The following is a 15,649-nucleotide window of genomic DNA, read 5'->3' as shown; positions in this document are numbered from 1 at the left end:
AGGATAAGCTTTCGACTATTGAATGAATTAGTAGTGGATTGATCATTTTGGTACAAGTGTGAATATAGAGAGAGTTCACATTTCAGGCCTTTTTTTATCTTAGAAACGGAAACAACATCCCGATTTCTAGCCTGAAGAACAGTATATATCATAAACTTGCTTTAATTAAATGCTAGCTTTTGAGTGAGTTTCTATGTTAAAATGATTTTGCATATGTTTGAAGGGCTCTAGAATTCTCAACATGATTACCCACTCCCATAGTTTTTATTTTACTATTCTCTTTCTGTGTTAGATTGTACATCTTGTATCATCCTAAAGTTTTACTTTTAGCTATTTTAAGTTTAGTTTTTAGTTTGATGATGTACTTCATTTTATTTTTACCCCTTGAAAAATTTCATTTTTTGTCACTATAGTTATTTATTTTTACATTTTTCTCCTAAACTAATTTCACTTTTGACCCATTTACTTTATATTTTTTATCATTTTATTTCAATATAAATTTTTTTATAATTATTATTTTCTTTATACAAAGTCATTTTTATGCATTTTTTTTATTAATTTTAATTCAATTTATTTCGTTTCAGTTTTTTTTTTTTAATTTCAATGATTTGCCAATCTCACTGGACGTTGAAGCATACATCGAATCGGATGTTAGCAGTAGACGAATGTTTGTAGGTGATCAGAAACTCAAAGTGTTTCAAAGTTAAGAGAGCTCACAATTATATCCGTGTCTTCGTGCCCTATAGTTATACTTATCGCATGTTTTTCTTCATCTCTATTTTATACTCTTTTTCCTTTTTCTTTTTAATATATTTAGTTCGGGTTTTTATTTACTCTATCCTGTGCTGCGCCACCAACCTAGTTGAAAACCATATTCACTTTTGACAACCCGCTTTTACTTAAAAAAAAAACAAATTCTTAGTTTATTTGGAAAAGACAAAGAATCTAGGGATTCAATTTCCTTTCTAGAAACGTAACCTAATAGTAGTAAACATGATGATGTCAGCAATGACAGAAATCTAAATCAAACAAAAGAATAACGATATTTTATGCTACTATAAAGTTACCAACCAAAACGGTAGCATTTCAGAACCTCCCTCCGCCAATTTAGATTTTTCTCAAAATCACATGGCCTTATCTGATTCCCCTGCCGCCGTAAGAGTAACGGAGCTCTGCAAAATCGCTCCTGCCGACTCTTCCACCGAGTCATCCCTTCCACTCACCTTCTTCGATATTTTCTGGCTCAAATTCCACCCTGTTGAACGCCTCTTCTTCTATCAACTCACCTCCGATTCTGATTCCGATTCTAATTCTTTCTCTTCCGTTATCCTTCCTAGACTCAAGCAATCTCTCTCTCTTACTCTCCTCCACTTCATCCCTTTCGCCGGAAATCTCATTTGGCCCTCACATTCTGATAATCCTTTCCTTCTTTATTCTCCCGGTGACGGTGTTTCTCTCACTGTTGCTGAGTCTGATGCAGACTTTCACACTCTCGCCGGCGATTCAATTCGTGAAATTCCCGATTCACATAATTATGTACCGGAGTTAAATGTAACGGAGACAGAAGCTGCAACTATGTCGTTTCAGATAACTTTGTTTCCGAAGAAAGGATATTGCATTGGAATATCTTCTCACCATGGAATCTTTGATGGAAAAAGTATAATTATGTTTATTAAAGCATGGGCTTATATTTGTAAAAATGATAACGGAAGCTCAGCTCTGCCGCCGGAGCTAACTCCGGTTATTGATCGGACACTCATTCAAGACCATCAAGGATTAGAAAGCCTGTACTTGAACAGTTGGATGAGCTTTGCTTCGCTTCCAGGTATTTCTTTTTTCTTTTTGAAATTAATTTTCTTAAGCAACCAATTAAGTTTGATTGGAGTTGTTAAGTGTTTCAAGTCGCTTAAGCTAGATCTCGAGCTTTAATCAGTGGCGGAACCAGAACCCAAACTAAACTGGGATTTAAATATTTAATAATAAATTTTTATAACGTTAAAAATATTATTTCACGTAAAATTTAATAATTTTTATTTGGGGGGCTAATTTTAACTGTGTGGTTGACGGTAAATTTTCAAAGTGTATATTGTTAGGGTTGGGTAAAAGAATTTTTAGTCTCCAACGCGTTAAAACTGTAAAAAATGTTATCATCTTTAAGAAACTAGCGTTGAACTAACAGAAAATTAAACATGTTTATTTTTTAATGGTAAAGACATATCAAAAATGAATTCAAAAGTGTCATCGCAATAAAAATAAAGAGTCCATTTAAATTAAGGGTAATGCTATTTACCGCAATATTTTTTCCACCTACCGCACTCTTTTTGACATTTATGCCCTTTTCATAATTTTTTCTCAAAAACCAAAACTTTTTTTTCTCTCTTTTTGAATTTTTTTTTAAAATGGATTTGGCCTAAACGGGCAGCGCGCACCGTTCCACCGTACGGTGGAACGAACGGCGCTCCCGTTCCATCGTACGGTGGAACGAGCATGCCGTTCGTTCCACCGTACGGTGGAACGGGAGCGCCGTTCGTTCCACCGTACGGTGGAACGAACGGCGCGTGCCATTTCCACCACGGGTGGAACGGGCAGTTCGTCCATTCCACCCGTGGTGGAAACGGCACGTCCCGTCCATTTAGGCTAAATTCATACGGATTCCGCCTCCGTTTCGGAGGCGGAACCCGTGATTTCGGAGTAATTTTTTTAAAAAAAACCTTACGGGAGCATTCATAAAGCCTTTACCCGCTCATGCCTTTGGCGGCATGTCGTTTTAGGTCGGGTTTTTTGAAAATCCAAAAAGCTAGAGAGGATTTAAGAGTTTTGATTTTTTGAGTTTAAATTATGAGAAGGGCAAAATTGTCAAAAAAGTGCGGTAGGTGGAAAAAATATTGCGGTAAATAGCAGCTCACTAAATTAATTCATAATGGTAGCATGTTTTTATTTTATTTTTTTTTGGTAGAAACAGAAAAGGAAAAAACAAACAAAAAACAACTATCCTGGGATTAGCCTAGGGAAACTAACCCCAATCCTATCCTCTAAAAGAAGAGAAGAGAGAAAGATATGGGGATCAGAAAGGGTAGTAACACCTAACATCCCCTCATGGCCTGCCGCAGCCAAGCGATCCGCAACTCGGTTCTGCTCTCTGAAAATGTGACTGAACTCAATTATTAAAAAATTAAATTAAAATAAATAAAAACTTTTTAAAAGAAAATGAGATTAGTGGGAGTTGAACATAAAACCTCTCAAATAGAAATAAACATCATTAACCATCTCATCTACCTTTAAACATTGAAATAATACTACATAGATAGAGTCAATATAATACTCTTCAAAATATTATCAGACACCATTACTAAAAAAAAAAAAAAAAAATTCTCAATTCTCTGACGGCCTGCCGGAGCTCGAGCCCACCCCAACCCCCCTAGTTCCGCCCCTGAGAGGATCCACCTAAAGGGTATCCGATAATTCTCGAATCGAAAAATCAGATAAACTATCAATAAAAAATATTTTATTAAGGATATATGAGTTTTTTTTTCCCAATTGAATCACTATATAAGATATATTCAATTATAACCAATTAAGATTGGTTAACTAGTTAAGGGATTCAAGTCACTTAAACTAGATATGGTAGAGGATTCATCTAAAGGGTGTCCGACGATACTTGAATCGAAGAAAAAAGAAAGATTAAAATTTGAAAGAATGCTAGTGAGGATTGATCACATTAGTAAGGAGTTGAATCTCTGTTTGTTAAGTTAGAAGTTTGATTCCTTACATCGTCAAATTTAGCTCCTTATTGATAGATAACTTGTAAATTCCACATAAATATGCAGAAGTAACATTACTTAGTTATTTAAAAAAACATCAATTAGTTAATTGATATTGTGTAGTTATGAGTTTTGCTAATGAGTACAATCATATAATTTGTTCAGGTATGAATACAAACCCAAAAAGCTTGAAGCTATTCACCATGCCAAGACCAATGGCAGACACAAATTTCGTGAGAGGAACATTCAGGTTATCTGGTGAACACATAAAGAAACTTAGGCAAAAGACACTTTCTCAACTAGAAGATACAAATCAAGCCAACTTGAAGCATTTCTCTACTTTTGTGCTTTCATATGCATATGTATCAAGCATAATCATCAAAGCTAAAGGATTAGAAAGTAACAAAAAAATGATTTTAGCATTTACAGCTGATGTTAGAGACCGTTTAGATCCTCCTATCCCTGCTAATTACTTCGGCAACTGTGTTTGTTCTAATATTGTTCAAACAAAAGCAGAATTTCTCATCAAGGAAGATGGATTAAGTTTTGTTGCAAAGGAATTAACAATGCTGATAAAAGGGTTAGAGAATAATAAAGGAGGTTTAGATGAGACAAGAAAGACGTTTGAAGCATTTATGAAAATGGATCCAGCTACAACGGAAGCAATTGGTATAGCTGGGTCGCCTCGGTTTGGGGTTTATGGCATTGATTTTGGATGGGAAAAGCCTATCAAAGTTGAGGTAACATCTATAGATAGGAGTACTTCTATTTCTATGGCGGAAATAAGAGATGAGAATGGTGGAGTTGAACTTGGTGTGGTTTTGAAAAAGGATGAGATGGCGATTTTTGATTCTTTGTTTCTAAATGGACTTAAACATCTGTGAATGCAACCAAACGTATTCACTGATGATTGGTCTTTGTATTCTGTCATTTCATCAACTAAACCTTTTGAATTCTCAAGTTTCTAGTTTTCTAGTATTGGAGACAACAACTTCTTTCCGATTTTATTTTGAGGTATCATCATGAATTGGTCCTACAGAGCGTGTCAAAATTGTTAATAGCTACATTTTTAGAATATGTTAATACCAACTCTGATTTTGATTTATGAGCGTGATAGGAAAAATAAATCTTCAAATGATATATGCCTTTAATGGTTTTCTAACTTTTAAGCCATGTTCAATAATTGAACAATTTTTCTTGGGTTCTTTAACTCTGTTACTAGCTTAAGCAAAATAAACTTATTTCAACTTGTGGAATTGAAAATTTTCTATTTTTTATTGATTTTAAAAATGTTAGTGTACAAGAAACAAAATAACAAAAAGCTGGAAATTACAGTAGAAACTTGATAATTTTATGCAAGAATTGTAATTATGAACACATTTAGCACTTGAAGAACTAAGTTAAGAACTTGTAAGACTTTGAAACTATGGAAAGAATTTTAGAATCTATTACGGAGGAACGTCTTTATCAGAATATTTTTGCTTCTCATTTTGGGCAATTAGCAATAACTTTTTTGTGGACTTCCGGAAATCTCTTTCATGTAGCTTGGCAAGGAAATTTTGAAGCATGGGTACATGACCCTTTACATGTAAGACCCATTGCTCATGCAATTTGGGATCCTCATTTTGGTCAATCAGCCGTAGAAGCTTTTACTCGAGGGGGTGCCCTGGACCAGTGAAAGTAACTAGAATCTTGAACATAAATTTGAGTAGCTGACTGAAATTTGAGAAAATTGAGAAGAATCTTGAAGAATAAAGGAAATGAAGGCGTGGGAGAAAGGAGAAGAGGAGAAACAATGAAGGAAAGGGGTTGTAAAAGAGTTTTTTTTTTTTTTTTTTGTTCATGCGACACATTTTATGGTTGTAGTTGCTGACAATCCGCTAGAATATCAATCTTCCACTTCTCATTTTTTGCTCTAATTTTTATGACACATCCTCCTTCACTTGTAAAATAATAAATGTGGGTTCAAATAATTTATAGCTGTTGAAAAATTCCTTTATCCATCAAACACGTTTTGTTGTCATCTTGTGTACAGTGAGTAGAAAAATGCTCATGTCTCACTAGGGATGGCAACACATACTGTACATACGGATACCCGGCACTATCTGATCCTAATAGGACTATCCGTACCCTGTATAAAAGGGTATGAGATCAAAACCATTACCCGTTAGGGTAATGGGACGGGTATGGGAATACCCCTAGGGTACCCGTTACCCGTGATAATTTTTTTATATTAATAAATATCATTTTTTTTAGATGTAAAACGTGAGGTTTGGACCAACCTTTTATTTTTCAACTATCGAGTTATACCACTAAGCTAATTTATTCTTATTAATTAAGGTTTAATTTGTTCAATTTTTAGATAGATGATTTGTTAAATTTATAATATTTTTTGTTTTATTTATTGATTCTTAACGGGTAAGGGTACCCGCGGGTATCCGAGAATTAAATGGGATGGGTATGGGATGTAAAAAAGTATACCCGTTAGAGTAATGAAACGGGTACGGATAATTAAAAAATAAAAGGATAAAGGGTTGGGATTGACATACCTGCCAGTACTCTATCTGTTGACATCCCTATATCTCACTCAATCTGGTAATCCACGAACTCCTAATGACTTAAGTAATCAGGATTTTGAATCATCTCCATAAATCCAGATCTCCACCAAGGCCGTCATGCTAAAAAATAGAAACCAAGTTCTTCAACCAATTCTCCTTAAATCTTTCTTTCATATTATTGGGAGGTACTTTTATTTTTCATTTTATATAAATAAATAGTATATGTTATATTTTAGTATATGATTGAAAAATAAATTAAAATGAATAGTATAGATTATATTTTAGTTTATAGTTTGATATCTATCCATGGTTTCTAAAAATCGAACTAGCTTTGTCAATTTATCCACCAAACTCTCAATCTGAAACGAGCTTGAGGAGAGAGAGAATTTGAAGAGAGCCATAATTTAAGAAGAAAGAAAAATAAAAATACATCATTATCATTTGACTTTGATTGCCACGTTAGATTTTTTTAACACCGTTTATCAGTGTAGACTGTTTTTGCTAACAGAATGAACATCAATACCTTTATTTGACAAGTTTTGAAACACGAGATTGTATTTAAAAATGACCAAAACTACATTTTTTTTACTTTCCTCTATAATTTATTATCTAAATTAAGATAAACATTAAAATCCAATATTCTCACAATTCTGGTCCATTCATAATGTGCCATTTGGAACCCATTTCCAAATTTCTATTTTACCTTTTGCATTTAATTCTTAGTGTGTGATGTACCAGGTTCTTATCGCAGTTAACTGTATACATTCATTGCAATTCAATTCAATTGGATAGTGAATTGACCCTTTAATTTTTATCTATTAATTTGTATCAAGTTAATCCAATCAAACATATAACCGAGTGAGTGCACCGATTTAAGAAAGAAGTGCCTCACTCCCCTAAGGCCATAAGAAGTCAAGTTGATATTTGACCTTTACCTTTCAGTGCACAGTTGCAGTATAATTCGATCCTTCATCAGTTATATCTAGGGATGTAAATGGGGCAGGATTGGAGTTTCCATCCCCGTTCCCCGACTAAACGGGAATCTCCATACCCGCCCTGCGAAACAAACGGGGACTAAATTCATCCCCGTTCTCGCCCGCAGGTATCCTCTTTACCCATTTAAAGTTTAAAATAATATATGAAAAAAAATAAATGAAAAGAATAGAGAAAAAAAGAAAGAAAAAAAGAGAATATGGTAAACAAATAGATATAGACTGAAATAGAGGTAAAACATTTAGATCGAATTAATCATAGGTTCAAGTTTTTCTATGCTTATTTTTTATTTTTTATACTTAATAGTATGTTACGAGGATTAAATGGGTAATCCGTCGGGAATCTGATGCGCCTCTCGTAGAAGGCTCACTAAGGGATAAGTGTACCCCGTCGTTATCAAATAATAAAATCTGGACAAGTCCAAGCATCGAATCCATATGATTTATTCCTGCAATTATCGAGCTACTTGGTCTCAGGTGTTATCTAGGCTGTGTGGGTTTTGAGTTGGTTTTGTTTAAGTTAATCTACTCCTAGTTGAATTACTCTACTCCTAGCTAAGTTATTCTAATTAAGTTATTCTACTCCTAATTAAGTTAAACTACTCCTAGGTGATCTTTCACTAATGCAATTACCTGAAGGAACATGATATGAACGATAATAATGAAGATAGGTTATTAGGTCAATTGATTAAAAACCTAATCTAAGTCACTTGTATTTAAGGCGATTAACCCTACTTACCCTCCTGAAGTGCCTAGTGCGTGATTCCATTGTAAGGCCGAAACTAGGTCTAAGGCTCAGCAATTTGGACTTAATCAACTAAGAGGTCGTCAATCTCCTAGGCTCTGACTAGGTCAGATTCAGCTCACAATATGTGCCAACTAGATTTTGGGGATTTTGAATGAGTTAAACCAATTAAATAAAGCGTAAAACAAAGATTAAACAAATAAATCATTGAACAAAACAAGAGCTAAAATATTATTAAAGATGAAAAACATTGTCACGAGGATACAATTAGCCTAGGATTCATAGACTGTATCAAGGGATAAAAACATAATTAGATGAAAGGAGATAAGAAAATCCCTTTCAGGGAACCTGTCTACCCTGCAGCCGGCTTCCTAGGACTTAAGGACGGACCTTGAATAATCCTCGGTGACGAAGGTGCTTCAATAGGTTGAAGGAGACGGAGGAGGTGGAAAGGATTCTTCAATGGTGAAGGCTAAGGTAAATTACAATAAATGAAAGATATCTATTTTACAATTGCAAAATCCTATTTATAGACGCGGTTCGGGCCCTCTTTCTGTCCTAATTTGTATCCTTTTGTAGGTGGGAAGACGTGGGGTCGATCGTGGCATCGTGGGACCGGGAATCAGTCCCGCAGGGCAGCTCATCGAGCTGGCCTCCAGCTCGCCCGCCAGCTCGGTGAGCTGGCCCTCGACGCGAGCTGGCAGTGTCAACTCGCCAATTTGGCCCCAAAAAGGCCATTTTGACGAGCGAGAATGCCCAGAACGCCTTGCGCGACTGCTGGATGTCCCGAAATGCAACTTTCACCCGAACTCGTTCCTATTTTAACCTGCACATGCACGTAAACTCCAAATAACATTAGTTCCGAGGCTAAATTGACCCGCCAATCGCTCATTTTGAGTAAACACTCCGTTTGGTGCGACTTTTGGCAGATCAATTAGCTATAAAAGGTAATGGAAATTTAAGGTACATGCCAATTTGGCCATATTTTCCTAAAATAACGAGAAAATGAACCTAAACAACGAAAAGTAAATAGAACATATACAATTTCTAACTAACTCACACAAAAGCATATAAATGCGAGAATTGCTTTCTTATTCACAAAATAACGCTAAAAAACGTCCTAAAACCGTACCCAAAGATAGGGGTTTTTGACAATCTAAAAGAACAAAAATGGAAAAGATAAAAACAATCAACAAAATTCATAAAAAAAGAAAGAAAAACTGAAAACTTAAATGATTGTTCAACTTTGAATTTAAACCGGGGAAAATCTGATTTTTCCCCCTTACTCAATCATTTCTCATGATCTTTGGATTCTTCTCCGTTGTGCTTAGGAGAGAACCATGCGGCCTTTCCTGTCTGTCCATGTTGATCTTTGCTACCTGATTGCTCAGATCCTTGCAGAAGGCTTCATTATTAGCAAGCATAGCCGAAATCTCTTTTAGGAGAGTCACCACTTCGTCAGATTCCATGGAAGGTGGCATAGGCCCTTGCTTCTACTGCTGATATGGGGGCATGCCAAGCCCCTGCTCTCTGTGCTCTTGAACAAAGTCGTTGGGAGGTCTAAGCACATTCTGATTTGAGTTCTCGTAGGATAAGTTCGGGTGCTGAGGCCTCCTGTAGTTGTTGTTGTTATTGTAGGAGTTGTAGTTGTTGTTGGGGTTGTAGTTATTATAGTTCTGGTTATACCTCGGTTGTCCCCCAACGTAATTGACCATCTCTACCCCATCTCTAGCGAAAGGGCTACCTGCTTGACAATCCTTTCTGTGGTGGTCGCCGCCACAATGCACACAGGTGGGAGGTTGGCTGAACCTAGCCAACAGGACATCCATTTTCCTACTCAGCTCCGCAATAACTAGGCTCTGTTCCTGATCTTCCACAGCAAATACCCGCTGCCCTGAGGGTCTTGCGAGCTTCTCCTCTTGCCATTGCACACTCTTCCTTGCCAGCTCATTGATCATGTCATATGCTTCTGTTGTAGTCTTCCTAAACAAATCTCCACCCGCGGTGGAGTCCACAGTAGCTCGGTTAGTGGGCGTCAAGCCGTGATAGAAGACGCTCACCAACTGATGTTTAGGTATGTCATGATGAGGGCACATGCGCAGCATTTTTCTGAATCGGGTCCAAGATGTGCGGAGCGCTTCGTGCTCGGGTTGGTGCAAGGAAGTGATTTCACCCCTCAACATCACTGTCTTCGAGGGAGGAAAGTAGTAGGACAAGAACTCCTTCTCCAATCCTGCCCATGTGGTGATTGACCCGGGCTCTAGTGTTCTCAGCCATTCCAGAGTTTGCCCAGTTAGTGAAAACGGAAATAGCTTCAGTCTGGCAGTATCTTGGGGAACCCCATTTGTTCTCACTGTGTCTGCGCATATCAAAAAGCGATCCAGATGATCATTCGGGCTCTCATATGCTTCTCCTCCAAACAGTCTCGTTTGTTGAATCAAGTGAATTATGCCCGACTTGATTTCATAGGTGTTAGTTGAAATGTTTGGGGCAGCGATCCCAGACAGGTGCTGGTGTCGGTGTGGTGCTAAAATTTCGCTCATCGAGTGAGTGTCAACTCCTGTTTCAGCGTTCTCATTGTTCCTGTTATTGTTGGGAGGGTTGGTCTCAGCCATCTTGATAGGCTCAGTGATTTCTTCTGGCTTGATAGTCCTATTTTGCTTGCTCCTGCGAAGAGTACGTTCAAGTTCAAGGTTAAGAGGGACACACGGTATTTTCGCTGATCGAGTATGCATATGCTGCAAAGGAAAGATAAATATAATAAAAAACGTTTCCCTTAAAGAAGGAAAGTATAACTATCTAGTATACAAGTTTATCATACAGTCTTAATACAATATTACATAGTTCTACATGAATATTTTAATTTGTTTTTGGCGAAACAAGTAATACAAATTTTTACACGGCAACATGCCACATTCGTATGGCATATATACAGAAAAAATGTATAACCTAATTTATTCAACATATGAACAAGTAAACGATAATATACAAACAAGTATAGATATATATATATATATATAAACAAGTATAAACGATATAGACAAAGGATATTCACAAACGAATGCATAAACTAACAAATCGACCTTTGGTTCAATATTGCAGGCCGACAACGGCGCTAAAAACTTGGTGCGCCTCCCGTAGAAGGATCACTAAGGGATAAGTGTACCCCGTCGTTATCAAGTAATAAAATCTGGACAAGTCCAGGTATCGAATCCACAGGATTTATTCCTGCAAGTATCGAGCTACTTGGTCTCAGGTGTTATCTAGGCTGTGTGGGTTTTGAGTTGGTTTTGTTTAAGTTAATCTACTCCTAGTTGAATTACTCTACTCCTAGCTAAGTTATTCTAATTCTAATTAAGTTATTCTACTCCTAATTAAGTTAAACTACTTCTATGTGATCTTTCACTAATGCAATTACCTGAAGGAACATGGTATGAATGATAATAATGAAGATAGGTTATTAGGTCAATTGATTAAAAACCTAATCTAAGTCACTTGTATTCAAGGCGATTAACCCTACTTACCCTCCTGAAGTCCCTAGTGCGTGATTCCCTTGTAAGGCCGAAACTAGGTCTAAGGCTCAGCAATTTGGGCTTAATCAACTAAGAGGTCGTCAATCTCCTAGGCTCTGACTAGGTCAGATTCAGCTCACAATATGTGCCAACTAGATTTTGGGGCTTTTGAATGAGTTAAACCAATTAAATAAAGCATAAGACAAAGATTAAACAAATAAATCATTAAACAAAACAAGAGCTAAAATATTATTAAAGATGAAGAACATTGTCACAGGGATACAATTAGCCTAGGATTCATAGACTGTATCAAGGGATAAAAACATAATTAGATGAAAGGAGATAAGAAAATCCCTTTCAGGGAACCTGTCTACCATGCAGCCGGCTTCCTAGGACTTAAGGACGGACCTTGAATAATCCTCGGTGAATGGAGCTTCGAAGGTGCTTCAATGGAGGTTGAAGGAGACGGAGGAGGTGGAGAGGATTCTTCAAGGGTGAAGGCTAAGGTAAATTACAATAAATGAAAGATATCTATTTTACAATTGCGAAATCCTATTTATAGACGCGGTTCGGGCCCTCTTTCTGACCTAATTCGTATCCTTTTGCAGGTGGGAAGATGTGGGGTCGATCGTGGAATCGTGGGACCGAGAATCAGTCTTTTGACTGATTCCGGTAGGGCAGCTCACCGAGCTTACGAGCTGGTATAGCCAGCTCGGCGAGCTGTCCTATAGAGGCCAGCTCGACGCGAGTTGGAATGGCCAGCTCGGTCGAGCAGCCCCTGAGGGCCAGCTCGGCCGAGCTGGCCCCTTAAGGGCCTGCTTGATGGGCTGGCAGTGCCAGCTCGCCGATCTGGCCCCAAAAAGGCCATTTCGACGAGCGGGAATTCCCAGAACGCCTTGCACGACTGGCGGATGTCCCGAAACGAAACTTTCACCCGAATTCGTTCCTATTTTAACCTGCACATGCACGTAAACTCCAAATAACATTAGTTCCGAGGCTAAATTGACCCGCCAATCGCTCATTTTGAGTAAACACTCCGTTTGGTGCGACTTTTGGCGGATCAATTAGCTATAAAAGGTAATGGAAATTTAACGTACATGCCAATTTGGCCATATTTGCCTAAAATAACGAGAAAACGAGCCTAAACAATGAAAAGTAAATAGAACATATACAATTTCTAACTAACTCACACAAAAGCATATAAATGCGAGAATTGCTCGCTTATTCACAAAATAACGCTAAAAACCATCCTAAAACCGTACCCAAAGATAGGGGTTTTTGACCCCTATCAGAATCCCCACGGGGCACAATAGGGGACGGGTTCGGGGATCCCCGCGAGGCGGGGATACCCTTTCCCATCCCCGCCTCGTCCCTGCTAACGGGGCACATATTAGTCCTCGTCCTCGCCCCATAATAAAACAGGACATGGATTATCCAAACGAATCATGAATATGCGAAATGTAAGTCATATATACAAAAAAACTTTGTGTACTTGTACAGGTTGAATTGCTCAAACTAGATAGATTACAAGAAATCACTATTTCGACCTTTAACATATCACCTTGCAAGGATTCAAAACTATTCTCCCACAAGTGGCATGTGAAATATCTCTCTCCATCGAGAGTGATGAATATTTAATCTATCATTCAATTATCCTCCAATTACTTCATATGACACCCAATCATTGCCCGAGGTACACCCCGAGTAATTAGATCATGCTTGATAACAACATCAAAGCATAACTCTCCATAATCCATCATTGCCATGATGATTATTTAAGTTTGGAGATTATTTATGCCTGTTATCACCTGTGAGATAAGTCAGTTGATAAAAAAAAAAGAGAATTATCATTGTAGATGGAATATTTAAACTCGCTCTCTATTTGGTCAATGTAGATGGAAAAGTACCATTGTGAGGATTAGACACTCTTGACCCAAAATTTAGAATTACATAATGAATATTCTCAAACTAATGATAATCAACACGCAATTTGTTGATATGATCTTGAGAAATCAAGAAAGCCATGACGTCGATTCTAGGAGTGGAATGTGTAACTACCCGTTTCTTCTTAGATTCCACCTTTTCAAGAAGAACATTGGTGTCTTCCCTAGAGAGAGCCTAAAATTGAATTTGGACCCATGGAGAGTTCGTAGATGCTGGTAACTATAAAAACTCAGAAGCATGTGTCTCTTCATTTTGATTCATAAGCACGCTCAAACGAAAAGGGAGGAAAAAAGTTCTAATATAAAGAGGATGTGTTAAAGGAATTTGCGAAAAAGGGGAAATCTATTTGCTAACAAAAATAGAAGAAGAAAGTAGAATCGTAGAAGAAATAGAGGAATCAAGAAAATGTGAAAGAAGAAACGGAAGATGGTCACTTCCATTTATAGTGAAAAGGCCATTAAAACGGTTAAATGAAAGGACTATTCAGTCACTTTTATATGCACCCTGCACAGGTCGTACATCCATTTCTCTTAAAGGTACCCTTGTCAAATCATAACAAGGGTAGCTCATGTGCGGAAATTGAAGAGTCAACAGAGCCATAAAAGGAGTTTTTACCCTTCTTCATGGGGGTTTCTAATAACATGCTGATAATACTTATTATACTATTTTAGGAAAGTAATGGTCAAATGTCCTAAGAAATCCTATAGAGGGTTTCGTTATAGGATAACTAGCGGCCATCAAGATGTTTTGGATCCAGACGTCAAACATTTGTAAGCCAATATGGGATAGTTCCAAATCCTTAATGATTGAAAGCTCGGTATTGGGATAAAATTCAGTATTGATCGCTAAAAGGCATGACTCACATATTAAGTATCTGGAAAATGTTAGTGTGAACGTAATAAAGAAAATGTGACATACGTGGAGGGTTCTTACTGGGGACATAGTGATGTCCAATAGGAAGGTGACACCCTAAAACCCTAATAGAAACCTCAACAACCTACAAATGGGTTAAATGCACTGTTGGTCACTGAACTTGCATGGTTGTTTCAAAATGGTCACTTAACTTTGAGTTTTATCTCAATTAGGTCACTCCGACAATTTCAGTGGTTAAAATGCATCAGAATGATGTCATGGCTGACACGGCAGTATGAGTCAACTTAGATTTCTAACCGAAACGACACATGATAGCCATGTGTCTGTTATTTTTATGAAAAAAAATGATGCTCTTTTTTTCATAAAATTAACCGACATGTGGTTGTCAGGTGGCACATATATAGATTCCATGTGTCGTTTCAGATAGAGATCTAAGTTGATTTATGCTGATATGTTACCTATGGCATCATTCTGATCTATTTTAATCACTGAAATCTTTAAAGTGCCTAATTAAGATAAAACTCAAAGTTGGGTGATTTAATTGAGACAAATTAAAGCCAAGTGTCCATTTTGAGATAATCATATAATTCAGTGGCCAATAATGCATTTAACCCGCCTATAAATAGAGGATTTAAGGGGATTTTTAAGGTATGTTCAAAATTCTAGCCTTCATCAGTTTTTCACTATTCTAAGAATGATCTTAACTTAAACATTGGAGTGCTTAACGGGTCGCCAACACCTCCCATGTTTTTCAGGAATTCAATTTGATGACAAATGGCGTTTCGGATCTCAAAGATAAAAGAAAATACTCAAATTATTAGGGATTATAAGGAGAATAAAAATAGAAAATTAAAAGAATCATCCCGTTATGCTCTAAACTCTAGTCTCTGTTGCTTTATCTATAATCAAGAGATGTACTGATTTTGGCATCAGAGTGTCAACATAGAGCAACCGACACTTCCCTTATTTTGCAAGAAAGCATTCGGGCGACAATGAGTTTTGGAAATCCGTACGTTAGAAATAGACGCAACCATACGATATCATCTACTACTAGTACTCCATAGAGTATGGTGGAATTAGTTATACATTTTATGGATTAAAATGAAATAAGAAAAAGTACAAGGACTAAACACCAAACTCATATTGAATGAGATATTTTTGATAATATTATTAATTTGGTGTCGGCATGTTGAATCATACAGTAAAAAGCATATGCATAGACCAAAATATAAATATTGTCTGTCCTAATGTGATTAATTGCATC

The 15,649-nt window shown here is 37.0% G+C and overlaps 1 protein-coding gene across 2 annotated transcripts; it reads left to right on the top strand.

Moving 5' to 3' along the window:
- Positions 1-1,084: 1,084 nt before the first annotated feature.
- LOC136227462 (malonyl-CoA:anthocyanidin 5-O-glucoside-6''-O-malonyltransferase-like) lies at positions 1,085-5,697 on the top strand. Of its 2 annotated transcripts, XM_066016143.1 has the most exons (3): positions 1,085-1,825; positions 3,927-4,501; positions 5,306-5,697. In XM_066016143.1, exons 1-3 carry the CDS (start codon positions 1,129-1,131, stop codon positions 5,351-5,353), a joined length of 1,320 nt encoding a protein of 439 aa, XP_065872215.1. In that variant the 5' UTR covers positions 1,085-1,128; the 3' UTR covers positions 5,354-5,697. The 2 variants fall into 2 exon arrangements, with proteins under 2 accessions (XP_065872215.1, XP_065872214.1); XM_066016142.1 differs by lacking the exon at positions 5,306-5,697 and having other exon boundaries at positions 3,927-4,766.
- Positions 5,698-15,649: the final 9,952 nt, after the last annotated feature.

Source organism: Euphorbia lathyris, chromosome 4 (assembly GCF_963576675.1).
Source record: "Euphorbia lathyris chromosome 4, ddEupLath1.1, whole genome shotgun sequence".
In the NCBI taxonomy this organism is placed as follows: Eukaryota; Viridiplantae; Streptophyta; class Magnoliopsida; order Malpighiales; family Euphorbiaceae; genus Euphorbia; species Euphorbia lathyris.
This window is presented reverse-complemented; position numbering and strand designations above follow the sequence as displayed.

Bases quoted from the DNA above. Each gene is read 5' to 3' on its own strand.
- LOC136227462 (XM_066016142.1), top strand. From the start codon at position 1,129: ATGGCCTTATCTGATTCCCCTGCCGCCGTAAGAGTAACGGAGCTCTGC. The intron at 1,826-3,926 runs GTATTTCTTTTT...TAATTTGTTCAG, and splicing joins GAGCTTTGCTTCGCTTCCAG to GTATGAATACAAACCCAAAA.